This window comes from Armigeres subalbatus, chromosome 2 (genome assembly GCF_024139115.2).
Source record: "Armigeres subalbatus isolate Guangzhou_Male chromosome 2, GZ_Asu_2, whole genome shotgun sequence".
NCBI lineage: Eukaryota > Metazoa > Arthropoda > Insecta > Diptera > Culicidae > Armigeres > Armigeres subalbatus.
In genome coordinates, this window is record NC_085140.1 from 196,885,565 (window position 1) to 196,903,456 (window position 17,892).

General features: G+C 38.4%; 1 protein-coding gene across 1 annotated transcript in view; it reads right to left on the bottom strand.

Moving 5' to 3' along the window:
- Positions 1-3,469: 3,469 nt before the first annotated feature.
- LOC134211469 (nuclear receptor coactivator 6) overlaps positions 3,470-17,892 on the bottom strand; it is a 36,061-nt gene continuing 21,638 nt past the window's right edge. Inside the window, 7 exon segments of the mRNA XM_062688344.1 lie at positions 3,470-5,048; positions 5,109-5,337; positions 14,353-14,520; positions 14,834-14,923; positions 14,982-15,216; positions 15,280-15,481; positions 16,480-17,866. Of these exon segments, the coding sequence (XP_062544328.1) occupies positions 4,594-5,048; positions 5,109-5,337; positions 14,353-14,520; positions 14,834-14,923; positions 14,982-15,216; positions 15,280-15,481; positions 16,480-17,866 (2,766 nt within the window). The 3' untranslated portion in view covers positions 3,470-4,593.

Sequence of the window (17,892 nt, forward strand, 5' to 3'; positions counted from 1 at the left end):
TGAAGTGTCCTACAGTATCAGTATTCGGGATTTAATATATGAGTTTCTACCGAAATGCTCACATCGGTGTATTAGAAATACCTTCAACCATCATTGTTACGGCATATTTTTCAATACGAATTGTGAGAAACAGCAAAATAATGGTAAAACAATAATAAATCATTCACTTCACTGGGAAAATAAATCGACAAAGCATTACACCCAGGTTTTTTTACGCAGATGGAATTCATTATTTTTTGGTTAACCTGAACTTTCACAGCTTTTTAAATACCCCCTGAATTGATTTTTTTTATTTTTTTCGTAAAGTTAACTCATTGTTTTATTGACGCTGAAGGTCTTAAACGACTAAAGCCAAACCGTGTAAAAAAAAACCCTGTTTGTATATGCAAAGAATTCTTTTTTTTATGTTTGAAAATGGTTCGAAAAGCAGGAGAACTTAATCTGCGAAACGGAATTATTTATAAAAATGTAGGTATACAATTATGTATATAATTGGGTCTGAGAAAAGAATACTTAGTGCGTCTCGGTGACTCAAGAAATGTCGAATTCGACACGTCTCACGTGAGACGACCGTCGTAATTCAAATGGGAGGTATCGACAAGTTTCGACTCCAGCTAGTTTAAATTCGAGTATGTCAAACCTTAGCAATGATGCGTCAACTTGACAAAGCTATATGAAATGGGGCATATATCACAATAGATCTAACAAATGGTCGCAGTGATTAAAATACCCAACAGGGAAAAAAAATGTCAAACCTTGACAAACCACTTTATTAGTAGAATAAACTCATATGAAACCCACATAAAGACAAGTGGCTTTACTAGGTTGTGGCAACAAAAAGATTGACTATACAGGCAAATAATTAAACTGAAACCAGTTATTACTCTTCAGTTTTGTTTTCTTCAGGTTTTTTTCAGGTAAAAAAACCAACATTTGATGCAAAATCTATTTCTAAATAGGTCAAGTTTTGTTATCGACGATTTTTTGTATTCAAAGTCCTACGTCCACTTCGCGGACGTTACCCACTGTTTTTTATCTGAGACTTTAAACATTTGGCGGTCATTCTTCCAATAAGCATGTTTTATTATTCTTATTATAATTTTAACAAATTGATTTCTTTTCAAAATTTGATCGGCTTTTCTTCTTCGTGTTTACTGGGCCCTTGGACTTCGTCAATGTTTGTTTTTAATTCAAAATCTCTGCGTTAATCATCATACTGACTGCAATTATGTGCAATATAGTGCTGGACAGATGTTGCTTTTTTTGTTAAAAATATGCAGATTTGTAAGCCTTATGTGACCTATTCGTAAATGGCTGATCTTCTTTCAGTAGCTGTTCCTCTGTCATTTGCTAGTGGTTGATTTTATAGATCTAAGGAATGATGCTTTGTTTCTCCATTGGTTTCCCAATGCATATGAATGATCATTTTGCAATACCTTATAGCATCATCGCTTTGCACTCCACAGTCAAGAAAATCATCTGCGGATGCCGTTTTGGGCAGAACGTTCGCTCTCTCATTACCAGCTCGCTCGCTCATTGTATGCCAGGCCAGCCACAGAGGAGCGTTCGACAACCTTGGAGAATTTGGTACACGGCCAATCGCACCCACCATGATCTCGTCGATTAGGATGAGGAACAGCAGCGGTGATAGCATGCGTCCTTCGGGGTAGGGATTCAATCTAGATTCATCTAGATTGAATATCACAAAACTCCGCTATGCAGGACGTTGCACGTCAAAGCCTTGAAGGGAACACAATGGTATAAAATGCATATAAAAGGCAAAATGGCTCAAAGTTAGAACATAAAAATCACTCGTAAAATCGATCAAACCATGACCGCTTCTAGTTCTACGAATTTCCTAATTCTGCATATTCAAAAAAAAAACCCTGACATCAATAATCCTGATATAATTATTTTTAACATTTGTGTATGAATGTTTTACACTCGCGATATCAGCGCTGCATTAATTTATTACGAATATCATATGTCCTGAATAAAAGAAAGGGCACAAATCGAGCGTTAGAATATCTGGTGAGACATCCGATTGCATCGTGACGTTAGCTGGAGCGATGGGCTCTCTAATCTGATATTCAACAAAGCTCTAGAAGGTGCAATACGAAGATCTGGTGTGCAAAGAAACGGAACCATCATCAACAAGTCTTACATGCTCCTTGGTTTTGAGGATGACATCGACATCATTCGTGTAGATCGCAGAGCACTGGAAAAGGCTTCCGTGCCTTTTAAACGGGATACTGAAAGAATAGAGCTGATCACTAACTCTGTCAAAACTAAGTACCTGGTGGCAGGCAGAGAACGGGGCTTAAAAAGGTGTTGGTCCCGAGGTGGAAATGGATGGGATGCGATTTGAGGTTTTGACGAATTCATATATCTTGAATTGGAACACATGTGATAATGACGTTAGCCGCGAGACGAAAAGACGTGTTGCAGTTGCAAGCAGGACTTTCTACGGTTTGCGTAGTCTACGGTCGCGCAGCTTACAGACAAGGACAAAATTAGCTCTGTACACATCCTTGATTCGCCCAGTTGCCCTGTGTGCAATCTAGGAAGATGTGAGCGCGGCCGGTGTGCATGGAAACGGGCGATTGGTGGCCCAATAACGAGCGACCTGGAATACGAGATAATATTCGGTTTTGCACCGGACAACCCAAAGTTTACGTCCATCATAGGTAGCACATTTCACAAATTTGTAGAAAATTTTCTTTGCCTTATCTTTGAAATATAAATCAAAACAAAACAAAGCAAAAGAAAACAAGTTCGAACCAACGTGCCGTTATCGTACCGGTGTACCAAGAAAATGTATTCTATCTGTAACATTATTACTTTACGTTTTCGCACTCAAATAATGATTAGGTCATGATTAGGTTCCAGAATAGCTTTACCGAACACAATACGCCTAAGCAGACGACATGTTGTTCATTGATAGACTTCACATATTGATTTCTTTTTTTTTTGCAACAATTTTGATATTTTTTCCAAAAATGTACTATTGGTTAGTAGTATTATAGCAGTGCAGCAGTTTATCTGTAACTCAACATTGCGGATCTAATGAAAATAAGAAAGATACTATCTAAAGCCGTCGTCCTTTATGTTCCCGATTTATTGGGACTGAGTCTTTTTCATGAGTCCGATTCAACATGCTGATGAGCGATACACACGCTTGAAGTCAGAATCTCTTCCAGTCGTAATTTTGTAGCAAGCTATCTGACCGTTGCTATTGGAATTGCCCTCTACACCTGATAACACCAACCTATAACTCTACATCCGCCGTTCTATGTCAGACTACTATTATATTCTATATACAGACTTTTTGTTGCAATTTTTTTGTTAGTTACTGTATCACCTATTTACACAGTTCAAGACTATTCGTGGGTGCTCCTCAATGTAAACCTAGTCGGACACTCTTCATGCATACCACTAATCTACTCATAAATTATTACACAAGCATTCATTCGGGCATCAGACACAGAAGTGCATTTTATATTTTAAGGTTTTTTATTTGTATGGTCGAACCAGGACGAAATCGTTGGTTGACGCCGGCTTCGCCACTTTTGGAAGTCAGCACCCACACATGTAGGAGCGACAGGGTTTACATCTAACACGGATTTTATCCATTATTATTTTTTCACCTATCTAAACTCTAAACATTAGTAAGAAGGATACATTTCTTTTCTCATATGCTTTCTTTGTTGTTAATGTATAGATTGGTTCTTGTTAAGCTTATAAATACGAATAGAAACTACTGTTAAAACATAACAATGAAAACAAATACCTTGATCATATTTTTTTCAACGCCATAAGTGAATTAATCGTTCGTGAACATCTGATTAACCCACTTATGGCGTCCAACGACATCTAATCGTTACAGAAGGATTCAACATAACGCTCAGAACCTTTGACTGATGATCGTAATCGTTCCAAAGTAGAATAATGCTATTTTGAAGCTTTTCGCTAGCTAGGTGAACGCTCAGATTGGAAAAATGATCAAACTTTGTCCACTACACCTATTTAGTCCATGCTAACCGCACAAATTCGTACGACTCAGTATAGCACGTTTCTCGTTATTGCTACACACTAGAAGGGTAATTTTACCAGGAGGAACTTAAAAGTGAGTATCGCTTAATCCCATAAAAAGCAAACATATGAATGCCACTATGATAATAATAATAGAATAACAAACTAGAAACTAAAAGTTGTTTGTAAGATTATGAAGGAAACAATCAACAACCTTTATCACCGTGCTGTCCTTTTGTCCAGTAGTGATTAATCCCCTACGTTTGATGTTTTTACTTTTTTTTTCGTTGATACACACGATTTTATCGAGCATCTGTCAACGTTCGCTTGTGCCACTAACACAAAATTTCTGCACTCTGAAAACGCACTACACAAAACCGCAACACAATCGTAATCACACACGTACTTATCAGTAACAACACTAAAAACTAGATAAAAACGTCACTTTTCGTTGCGCTCTTCTATACAAATAGTAAACGCTCACACTTGAGCAGAGCTTATGGTTGTCCGTTTTCAACCGACGATTCTGTATACAAATGTTTCGTGCTTCTTTTCTTCCTCTCACTTTGAACCACCGTATTGGCCGCCGGTATTTACACTATAGCTATTTCCACTAGAACTATAATTGCTATTGCCACCTGTGCTGCTGCTGCTGTTATTACTGCTAGGGTTTGTAGTACTGCTACTGTTGCTTCCGCCGTTATAACCGGTTCCTCCGGTTCCAGAACTGGCACCAGTGGCCCCAGCGCCTGCGCTTGAGCCATGGTAATGGGTGTCAAGTCGTCTATAATACAACAAATATGGCACCCTTGGGGATTTGGGGTGCAGTACATTGTTCTCGGATACCGGCTTGACCGTGCTGTCGTCGTACCGAATCCAACTACCGTAGCCAGCGTGGAATACGTCAGTTATATAATGACCCTTGGATGCTTCCTTTCCGTCGTGGTACACCACTGCAAACAGTTTGTACTGTTTCTGCTTAGCTGTGTACGACTTGCCTTTCGAAGACATCAGTTCTGCGAAACGAATACATAATTAGGAAACAAACTCATCAGTAAATTTTAAATATAACTTACTTGAATCGATTTTCAATTCGATCGGGAACTCCAGTGCTTTCAGGATCTTAGTACAGCCATCCATCTTGTAGTCGAAACACTTGAGATGCAGGATCATCACAATGGGCAGCTCCTCTAGCGTGACCTGTTGCCAGGCGGCAATCTCCTGCTTGGTTTTTGAGCACGTCACACCCTCCAGTTGGTCCTTGCCTACCAGTAAGTCCAGGGCATCCTTTACCGAGGCGGCTTTCTGCAAATAATAATAAAAAAATGGGTTAATTATGACTCCCACATAAATCTAAATCGCGTAAATCTGAACCCCCAGAAGGGTCCCTTGGAAGACTGAAAATGAGAAAACATTACATAAGGCTGTACATTTTTAAGTAGTAAGACGACCAAAAGAATATAAATTTAAGTAATCAAAATCAGCGATTCCTCAACATCAAAACAAGTTATTGAATGGTCTCAAGCTTTTCTCAGGCTACTTGTAACTCCTAGTTATACCGTGACATGCCCTATTACCGTGGGGTTAAGGACGTGTCCACAATAAATTCGCTATATATAATTCAATTTGTAACAATCACCCTTAAAAACTATGTAGCTTTAATCAATATTAAATATGTTTGAAGGGAAAAATATGTTTTGTACTTCAACTCTTAAAAAAATGAAGATAATAGTATTCGACATTTGACTTATGAATATGCCTAATACCGCGTACATTTCGAAGAAGATGCCAAATACCGCGCAGAAAATTGCCTAATACCGTGCCCTATCAAACAAGCTCAAATGATGAGCTTAAGAGCACATCTATATATATAAAAATCAATCTATGTATGTATGTTCGCTAACTACTTCGGAACCACTGGGCCGAATTCAACCAAATGTGGTACACACGTTCTCTATCCTCAGGGAATGTTGACAAAGGGGCTGGGAGGCTCATTTAGAAAAGGGGTAGGGGTTTTGTTTAGAAAACGAACAATTATGTGTAACTTGCATCTCCTAGGACCGATTTCAATCAAATTTTGTACACATATTCAATATAAGGAGACAACCATATGAGAGTGTAATCTTTGAAAGGGGGAGGGTCTGGAGGGAGGTATGGTTCAGAAAACGGGTAATTCAGAGTAAATTCTGAACCCCTGCACCGATTTCAACCAAATTTGATACAAACATTCTCTACCCTAAACAAAAAGATAACAAAGCAGGTGGGGCGGTCATTGTAAAAAAGGGAGGAGGTATGGGGAGGGTTGTCTTTATAAAACGAGCAATTCAGTGTAACTCCCAACCCCAGTACCCATATCAACCAAATTTGTACACATATTCACTAAGAGTAGTCGATCATATGGAAGTGTAATTTGGGAAAGAGGGGAGGGGCTGGGGGAGGGTATTGTTCAGAAAACAAGCAATTCAGTGTATCTTTTGAACCCCTGGACCGATTTCATCCAAATTTGGTACACACATTCTCTATCCTAAGGAGAAAATAACAAAGGGTGGTATGATCATTGGGAAAAAGGGAGGGTCGGGGGAAGGGTTGTATTTAGAAAAAGAGCAATTCAGTGTAACACCTAACTCCCAGGACCGATTTCAACCAAATTTGGTGTACACATTTTCTATCCCAAGGAGAAGATAACAAAGGAGGTGGGAGGGTCATTGGGGAAAAAGGGAAGTTATGGGGGAAGGGGTTGTCTTTAAAAAATGAGCAATTCAGTGTAACTCCCAGGATAAATTACAACCAGATTTGGTACACTTATTCTCTATTTTTGGAAGATGTTTATTGAAAAGGTAGAAGGGCCAAACAAATATATAAAGTATATTGATACAAAGGAACAATTCTATGAGCGGTAGATCTACCTCTGTGGGTTTTGTGCTACAGCATTGGACATTTTAATTGAATAATTTACTTTTCAGTCCCTAGCAAAGCCGAATACATATAGCTATTAGCTATCTATATATCTCGGATACTTATTCAACGTATGTGACGTATGTGATTTTGTAAACAAAAATTTAAACGTTGATTTCTGCAATCTGATAGCACTCCCACGCAAACCATCGCCACATACAGGTAGGGGAGGTTTCGGCTACATGTTCGTTGTGTTGGTTTGCGTAGGAGTGCCATCATATTTGACAAATCGACGTATGCATCTTTGTTTACAAAATCACATACGTCCTTTGAATAAGTACCCGAGATATATAAAACTCAATGTTTGTATGTTTGTGTGTATGCTCCAGCCTAACTTCTGAACCCATTATTGTATTGTTTAGTTATCGATCAATTTAACCATTTATCGAAATTATGGTTGCCCAGTGACAAGCAATGATTAATGTGTTTCCTTCTGGATGGTGAATGTGATCCCTTCTTTAAAATAGACGTTTGCCCGGAATAAGGCATCGGTGGATGTTTTCCTTCTTTAGAAATAAACGTTTGCCCGGAATATGGCGATTATGGGTTTGCTCCCTTCTTCAAAACCAGTCAATGTTTTCAAATGAAATCTGCCTTCTTCTGATCAAATGATGAAGTATCGATAAGAAAACGCAATTATCCTGTTGACCAATTGGTTTATTCATTTTCCGATTGTGAAAAAAAAACTGCGAATCAAACTGGCAATTCCGAGCAAGGCCGGGTACATAAGGCTAGTTTACAATAAAATATGACAAATATGTAAATAATTGAATCATATACCAATTTCAATTAAATTATTAGGTCATACATACTAAAAAACGTCATAAAAATTTACTATTTTACACAGATACCTACTGGGAAAAGAATCATTTCCTTGGGAAGTTAGCAATTCCTCAATATTGACGGTTTAAAAGCGTTTATTAATTTTTCAAATAATTTACTTCACATTTATTTAGGTTTTAGATAGATGATATTCAATCGAGTGTCTAAGTAGATTTGAAGACAATGGGAGAATTTGAATTCAGATGAAAAATACTCTACCTTCATTTCTAAAGGAAACTGCACAGGAAAAATATTTACGTCTATAATAGTCTGTGGTAAATATCGCATAAATGATATTGTATTCGTATGTGCTGAACGACACAATAAAGACGATTATGTTCATTAGATGTATACCATCTTCATGTCTTCCAACAGAAGTTTCTCTTTGAGGAAGTATTGGAATAATATATATTGCAATTTGTAATTCATCTGAATTATGCTTCCCTAGTAATCCTACGCATAAAACGTCGAAGATATTTAATATGATTGTTTCAATGCCTATACGATATAGTCTAGTGGTCTATGAATTCAATGTGATGGTTACGTTTTATTTTTCTGAGTATCAACTGCACGGTATAGCCACGGTATTAGGCACTACTGGCGAGAAGATGGCCTAATACCGCGACAATTGTTTTGATCAATAAAAATGAAAAAAAAAACAGGAAATTTTAAATACCATTTCAGTACCCAACTCATATTTTATAGCTGTAAAAATGGGCTCAATGAAATATTGGAAGTAAATATCATTTAAAAATCAAGTTACAAGACTTAGAAATACAACTATAATTTTAAGTGTTTTGCTAAGCGGATGCAAATTTTGGCTGGTCGAGCCATACATTTTCATCATCAAAACACTTACATTCCGCATAGCATATAACTTGCAGAAAGCGCCGAAGCGTGTGGTTGGCCAGGTTGGCCCCCGCCAAGGGCGCAAGGCCTTAGGGGGGCGCCGAATTCAAGGATTTCGCTATGGGTAATGATCACAAATTATTCTCAAATTCATTGGTGCAAATTAATTCATCTTTAAGCGGTTAGATTATTTCCTCGGTAATCTAAGATTTTGTAATCAACCGTTTGACTAGTATCCGTAGAGCCCTTTCCCGTATATAACTATCAACTGGGATACAGGTATCAGAACGGCGGCTCAGGGGCACGTTTCCCTCAATTTAGGAGACAAGATTCCACGGAAAAGGAAGTAAAAAAAATGATAAGCACAGGAACTGCAAATGGAGAGCAGCATGGAGCAGGTTTCTGGGGAGGAAGCCCTCGGAGGGAGCTTTTCAATACGCTAAAGGCGAAACACAGAGTAGACTATAAAAAACGTATACACGGAAGAAATGATGAGGAGTTTGTTTGAAATTGAGAAAAATTTACTCATTTTACGCAGACAAACTATTTGAGGTCCGAAAACAATCGCATTTGATCCAGTGACATTTCCTATTTCATTAAACCAGAAACTTGTATGCTTTCAATGGTGAAAAGATAAAGCGAAGACGTTGAATATTCGATGAGCATTGAAAATATGAGTTTGATTTTTTCTCTTGGTTCTATATAAACTGGTTAAGCTGTGAACAAGGATGAATATTTGGAATGACATCATTTATCTAACAGCATACTGAATACAAGAATCTGCTGGTTTTCCTTAATACGGAACGGATTTCTAGGAATTTTAGTAAGGAAAAGTAATGCTTACTTCCTACCTCTATAAGGCTATCGAAGTTTGAGGAATAATTATGAATTATTCATAAAGAAAATTCTACACTACACAATAAATTGATCTTAAATCTCCTTGATTTTAACGCACTCTTTGTTTTGAACATCTGCAAGATAGGGGCGCCAAAAAAAGTTTCGCCTAGGGCGCCGGGAGGCGACGCTACGGCTCTGCTTGCAGAAGAACTGAAAATAAATGTAATGCCGCTTTGTAAAACGAATTAAATTGTTATTTTATTACGTACAAAGTTTTGTTGCACTGTCATTACATAATAAAACAATAAGGCGATTGATTGATTGAATTTTATTTTACAATGTTGCAAAGTGCGTCAAATTAGGAACATGGTAAAAACAGTGCGTCAAGTTGGGCACCTCAAATACCACAGGAAAACAGATTAAACACTAAGAAATAAATTTCAAATGTTCATTATTTGTACACATTCTATAATAGTAGAAAGCTCGTTATGCAAAATATTAAGGTGGTTATACAACAAAGCCACAAATCGGCCATCTTGGAAACCACGTGCTTTTTCTAGTGATTTTTCAAGAGCACGAATTGAGAGAACAACAACGCCCATGGGGATGAAACATCCGTAGATAGTTTGCTTACTCATGCTGAACAATCGACTTTAATTTCAGCATTGTACGACAATTATTACGCTAGATTTGAACTTTTGATAATAGGAGTAGAAAACCGTGTGGTGAATTTGAAATTCACCACATGGCTTGATTGTTTAATCACCTTAAGCAAAATAATGAAATAATTATTCTTTTGAAAAATTTCCTTACTGCGTCAAATATGGTCGAAATTCAATATTATTTTTTTTGCCAACATTTTCTGCTATATATTCCATCAAATAATTTGATGTGTATACATATATGACAGACAGTATCTCCTTATTCGCCAATTTGGATAAAAACCTCGGTATTAGGCAATGCGCGGAATTAGGGTAGGTCACGGTAGAAATTTTAATGATAAATAGCGTAATCCGGGGAAACATTGATCATGTTTTGTATGGTTTTGTAAACATTTCCAGGGTGACTACTTAACTTCCATTTTAAAATTCCCGCATATTTCCCGATATTTTTAGAAAAATTCCCGACATAATTTTGAAGATTTCAAATAATTTTTTTTGTTCTAATCTAAAAACGAGAAAGGCAAAAAATCGTGAATAATTATATTTTATTAAGAGGAACCGGAGAGAATATTTTTTACCGATACGTCCTTTTCCAATGTCGTTCTAGAGCTACCCTTAAATAAATTAAAGAATCAATTGAGATGAGAAGCATTTTTGCGTCTGCCAATATTTTGGCATCTTCTACCAAACCTTCAAATTTCAGAGATTAGCCAACCTAGGGCTGCAACACTTTGTTTTTATCTTTATTATAAAGATTTGCAGCAATACGCTGGCTCATCTCTTAAACTACCGTCGTGCGGGGCTTCTTTCTACTTTAGATTTTGGATTTTCTGAAAAAATTAAGCGAAAAAAATACCAAATTTGAAACAGAAAGTTTGCATCCAACGATCAACAAGACACCCGAATGGTAATAATGACGATTTGATAGTAATTTATGCTACAATTCTTGTTTCAAAATGTCCAAAGTAGCCCCCGATTTGTCAAAAGAAGCCCCGCACGACGGTATTGCAAATCATTTTAATAAACGTAATAATTCATAATAATAATAACCTTTATGTTCTTCATTGCTTGTTACCAATCTCTACTTTTTCCTCATGATCTCATTAACATTTGCATTTTTGACGATTTTGAGTTAAGCTTTGAAATCGTCTCCAAATCGTTAGTTTTTAAGCTGACTAAGAGAAATCAGAAAGTTTGTTTTAGAAAACCCGCAAAACTAGCTGTTTTGTTACATTGAGTGAGGTAACCGTTTGTGTGTTTTGTAACATTTGAAAATTCTATCGCTAGTATGCCGTGCTCCTCGAACGAAAAATTTTGCAATAAATTTGCACTCAAATAACAAGTAATGTGACTGATGTTAGGGAAGATATTTGAACCAAAAAAAGCTTTTCTGTAATTTTTGACGATTTTTAGAATAGTTCACGATCAAACACTGTTCATAAATCTGAAACAACTCCTGTAGGAGAAGAGGCCCTAAAACGTGCAGTGTCCTATTGCCCCACCTTCTTCTACAGCTTTACCATGTGATAAAATTAAGATGTTAACGACGAATGACCAGAGATTGTTGAGATGTGTGCCTAGAATTGAACATAATTGGATATACTCGACTAATTTCGATAGGTATCCTGACAGAACTCGAGTCGCTTCCACGATAATATGGATAAAGCATCTTCAGGAATCCTTAAGCTGCTACGAAATTCTATTTAGCATCTTCTTGGACTCTCGGAGATATCCTTTATCTTAGAAACTTGCCGAAGCGTAGGTGCCATGTTGCTTTTCATCATCACTACCGAGAAGACCTCTAGACTCGACATTAAAGAATTCTGGTTTCTTCAATATCATTTTCATTATACACTAGCAGACCCGACGAACTTCATTTCGCCTAAAATTGATTTATTCTCTGATTAGTTCTCGAGTTATGAAGAAATTTCTGTTTAATTTGTATGGGAGCCCCCCTTTCCAAAGGGAGGACGGATCTCGAACCATCTTAAGAACCTTCCCCGGCTCCAAAAATCTCTTCATACAAATTTTCACGCCGATCGGCTCAGTAGTTTCCGAGTCTATAAGCACAGACAAACAGACGTAAATTCCCGACTTTTTCCCGCATTTCCCGCATGGACTTTCAATTCAATTACGAACGACTTCTGAGTACCTGGGACATATTCAGTAAGCAATTTCGACGAGAAATAACGGTACCGTTCACGCATTTGGCCTTTCCAAGGCATAAAATGATTCATATTTGTGGAATGAATTAAAAAAAAAATGAAAATATTCGAAAAATTAAAATTAAGAAACAGAAAATATGGATCAACCAAGAAAATAAGATTACTTATCACACAACCATAGGTACGAACTTATGTTTTTGTTATTATAGTGTTTTGAGTGCTCTTTTGGCAGTTTGCTGTGAGTTCAAAAATTAATGGTAATTTAATTTTTCAAATTTTGTCAAAAAAATTATGCAAATTCATCCGAAGGTTATATCATTCAGCAGCAAATTTAGTCAAAATTAAGATACCTAACTCACAATAAGCACTTATAATAACAGAAAATAATAATTTATTCATTTCTTGAAAATGGTTAAAGTGATCATTGTTACCCCGGCGATCAAAGTTCCCCGGTTACGGTAACATTAAATTTTTTACTTGTATTAGGGGTAGTAGGGGCAATATGAACATACGGGGCAATATGAGCCACCCTCATTTTGAGCTTATTGACAAGTTTTATCATGTAAAAGTTATATGATCTTTAAAAGGATGCTACACATATGCATCAACGTGAAAACCGCATTAAAATTCAATTCAAACATGAAAATACACTTGAAAATGTAAATTTTCGCTGCATAGGCAAAATTATTATAAGATTTGAAGTTTATAAATAAGGTTTTTACACAAAATTGATTAAAAATACAGGTCAAAAATACACCACAATCAAAAGATATATTAAAATTGAGTATTGTACACACATGTTTGCATTGATACAAATCTGAATTTATCATAAAACTTTTTTTTCCCAAAACCAGTCTCTATGGGGCAATATGGGCATACCTGCACAGAGCAAGATATCAGGCCTTAAAATACAAACAAGTTCAAATTTCAGTAGTCAAATACAAGAATATTATCATATATGTAAAGATTCATTACGGAAAAATTATAACAGCGCATTACTGCGATTGAAACAGAAAAAATGACCATTGGCCAATTGAAATGTGGCTGTTCAAACAGTGAAGAGTGGCAAATCGGTTCAGTCCGCTGTTGTGCGGTTTTTTATTTTATTTGGTATGGAATACTCACAACGGTTGTAGGAATATCATATTCTTCCATATTACGATACTTTTTCGCCTAAATAAACGTTTTGGATGGGTGGCCCATACTGCCCCAAATGGTGGCTCATATTGCCCCGTATAGTCGGGAACACACTTTGATATCAATACATTTTCAAAAAGTGCATTCCAACAATTTCCAAACGCATTTTTCGTCATTCATCGACGTTATATGAAAGGTAACACTCCCTAGTATAAGTCAACTACATTTGAACGATGTTTTTTTAGCTTTTCAGCGCTTTTCGGAACGATTTCCTTAGGTGGCCCATATTGCCCCGATCACCCCTATTGACGAATCCAAGAGATAAAAAGCAGAAGACATGCGATGGTGAGAAACAACAAAATCGTTCATGGCGAAGTATACGGCGGTGATTTTAAAACGCCCGTATAAAATTCTAAAGGTGTTCTAATTAAAAACTAATGAATGTAAAGTGCGAGAAAAATGAAAAGCACCGCCGTATACTTCGCCATGAACGATTTTGTTGTTTCTCACCATCGCATGTCTTCTTCTTTTTATCTCTTGGATTCGTCAATTGAAGAGGCCCGTTTTGATTGAATGGAACACAACATTGTTTTAATCATTTTTAGCGTGTAGGATTTTATTCCGAGTGACACTCTCTATATAGCATACTCTCTCTCTCTCTATAATACAAAAATAGATGACAACTCTACACCTAATTTTATTAATAGCACACATTTTGCTTTCATCTTCGGCCGCGCATGGGCAAAGAAGAGAAAACAGCACTTCAGCGGAGCCGACCTTTACATGTATTCTTTGGGGGGAAAAAGAATAAACAAAAAGCACGTGCTCGCTATTTTAAAACGGTGCTCTTCTTTATCGACTATAGTTCGTTCGTCATTAATGCGATTGCTTACCTCGATATCGAGCTGCAGAGTGAAGAAAGGTTGAATGTTGTCGGTGGCGTGATCGCCTTCGCGTTGAACACGTGAGCGCAGTTTACCACCGAAAATGTCACTCATCGGCGATCGGCCGAAGTCTGTCGTACGGGTGACGGTTCCCTTATTGCGATTTCCACGAATTACCTAAAAGAAAATTATGTTTGAAAATTGCTTTATAAACCAAAAACATCGGTTGTTTTCAATGTTTGTTGTTTCCCATCAATCTTAGATGATAAGGAATCTTAGGTTCCCGTTACTACCATCTTACACACAGACAGGAGTTCAATATCCCCACCATATGCCACAGATTATGAGATTGAAAAACTCAAGCTCTGCCGGCTTAAGGATGGTGGGGTGCAAGCAAGCACAGCAGGCGGAGGAATAATAGTGGGATTGAACTTCCGACCATTAGGTTGCTAATGTGGCCCCTCTTCTACCGGGTCTACTTTCAGCTTACCTTCCAGTCGTCTTGGTCGTCATTATGAACCTCTCCATTGGCAGCGTCGTCTCCGTTCACATCGGATTCGTTTTTGCTCAGTTTCATAAGCTGTAAAAAAAAGGTTGATCGACTTAAGTACATATTTGAAATTATTTTTAAATCTCACCTCTATCATCTCATCATTCAGTCGGTTCAGTACACATCCTAGGAATTCTTCAGCATCCTCCTGACGACCTTCGACTTGGAAAATGTCCGAACGAAGGAGATTCAGCATTTTGTGGATCATCAGTGGTTCCATCGGAGAATCGCACTGAATCTCAGGAGTTTCATCCTTTTTCGTCTTGTCCCTTTGTACCTTGGAACGAAGCTGCAGCGTGGAGAACTCAGCGACCAGACTGGACCTACAACAACGAAGAATAGTATGTGAGCTCTAATGATGAATCAATAATATTTTAATAACTTACATAGCGTCAATGAATGGTTTCTGATGTTTACTATTCCTAGAGGCGGGAAGTGAGCGAATCGCCCGCATTAGGTGATAGAACGGTGGACACGCCACCAGGGCCTGAAGAATGGCATTGATGTAGCAATAATTGGAGCGATTGATCAGTCCTCGTGGAAGGATGCTAATGCTGTTGTTTTCGATTTGGTACGCACTTAGAAATTCTGCAGAGAATATGACAAAATTAGATTTTTATAACAATGAGTGATGCGGGGAAATAATGGATCAAACTACAAAACAAGCGTAGAAAGACTAATATAGAAAGAAAGAAAAAGCAAAAATGTCTGTTTCAATTCTAACGCCATTCGGATTGAAGAGACCAAGTGGCAAACTCTCTGAAACGAGGATCTCACCACGGTTCACCAGTTCCTCTCTCAGGGGGAGAGGATTTGCTCAGACGGCATCAATCAGAACGACTGGCACCAAGTTGAGCACCGGCAAACGGGCCCGGGGAGACCACTTTTATTCTGCCACATGTGTAACGCATATTGTTCTATTGAGGAAAGAACAGTTTGCTGACTTCATGTGACGTCGATAAACGGGATTTGAACCCTCAACGGTTGGAACGTTATATGTACTGCGGCTGAACGATTGGCCCCACACTACACGGTGTCAAAATCACAATTATTGAAGAACTTACAAGCATTTCGATTTTTATATACATTGACAATATATTGAAATGAATCAATTAATTATTAGAGTGAATCAACGAATGGATAACATCATAACAGCTATAAAATGGTAAAATCATTAACAGTATTTTGTGTAAAACAGTAACTAAGATTGAATTTTACAATACTTTGATCTTTGGTAGGAAAACATAATGCGCATAAGTTCAATAATAATGATTTGAAGACAACGGACTACGGACACCTGTGTTGCATTTTACACCTTCTCATAAGAAAATTTTAAAATGCAACGCGAACATGTACTACATGTGTACAGCCTTCAGACACCTTTTGCTTACGTTCAAACTATGAGTAACAATTATACATATGAAAAATTAAAACAATAAAAAAATACATAATAAATAAAAGTTCTATATCAATTTTGAATAATAAATTATAGTACATAAGCCTGAAAATAGAAGAAAACTATAAATGCTAAAAAGAAAAAATAGTATTGAAAGCAACTAAAAAGCAAACCAAAACCATTCGCTTACCTCCTAGTTTAAGAGTGTTCTCGTCTAGTTGTTCCGGTTTGGCAGCGGCGGCGGCGGCTTGCGCCTGGGCGGCAGCGTTGTTCTTACTTTTGGAGCCAGTGCTAGCGGCACTGGCTGCCGAGGCACTTGTGGAAGTCGCATGACCAGCGGCAGAAGTGGGTTGTAGACCTTGAGCCGAGGCGGCCGAGTAGGACATGGCCGTAGTACTGCTGTTGTTATTGGACTTGTCAAATGGCAATACCTTGGCGATCGGTTTGTTCGATGTCGCTACAACTGTTGCAGGTTTGTCAAGCGGCTGATTCGACGAGGAAGATGGATGACTACTACGATGCGGATTTGGGATAAAGCTTGGCGCGAAGGGAGATGGCGTTGGAAGGGCTGGACCAGTGACTAATGAGGCCGGCGCAGCGGGAGCTGGAGTAGCAATCGGATGAACGATGCTACTCGTGGCTTCCGGAGTGGACGCAGTAGCTGAAGAGGACGAGTTGAACAAACTGGCCCAAGACTTTGTTGGTGGAGCCGCCGCCGCTGCCGTCGTCGTTGGTGGCGGTGGTGCATAGGGTGTTGGAACTATGTTTGGCGGTGGCACCGACATGAGCGGTGGAGGACCTGGTGGTGGAAGAGGGGTATTTATCGGTGTGTCGCGTTGTGGAATTGCTTCCACTTTTTTCGACTCCATGATCGGACCAGGATTGATCGGCGTTGAGTGATGCTCGGAGACGGAATTGAAGGATTTCTGTGGTGCTAACGGTTGCTTATGTATCGATGGAGGAGCCGACGTTGTCCCAAGAGTAGTAAACGGTACAGGCGAGGTATTTTTCTGATAAGGCTTAGCGGAACTAGTGACAGACGGAACCGACGAGGTGCTGCTATTGCTGGTGTATTCCTTGTTTGGAATGGCAGACACAGAAACGGACGCGGTGGTCTTTTTCTGTTGACTACTGCTATGCTGTACAATGGTGGTCGTGGAAGAGGTGAACGACGCTATTGTGGTAACTGGTGGTTGCGAAGCCGAATTAGCCCAAGTACTTCCTCCACGGTAAGGACCGTTTCGCCGGTCATCCTTCAGTACGAACTTCTCTTGTACTGCCCTGGTCAGTCTCGCCACTTCCTCAGTCGCGGTCTGACTTTTGTTACTATTTACAAAGACTTGCGATTGATGATGTTGTTGATTTGGCACTGGTTTGCTGCTATGCGTAGATGTTTCACTAATTTTGTCTACGGCAACGGTGGCTGGAGTTGCAACGGACGCTACTTCGTTGGTCTTTTTCTTCAGATTGTTGTTGCTGTCGTTTGTATTCAATTGATGTGATTGTTGATGATGTTGGTGCTGCTGTTTTTCTAAGTTCAGGAATTGGACCGGTATCGGCGGAGGTGGTATGTTGAGCTGGGGTGGAGGGACATGGGTTATTG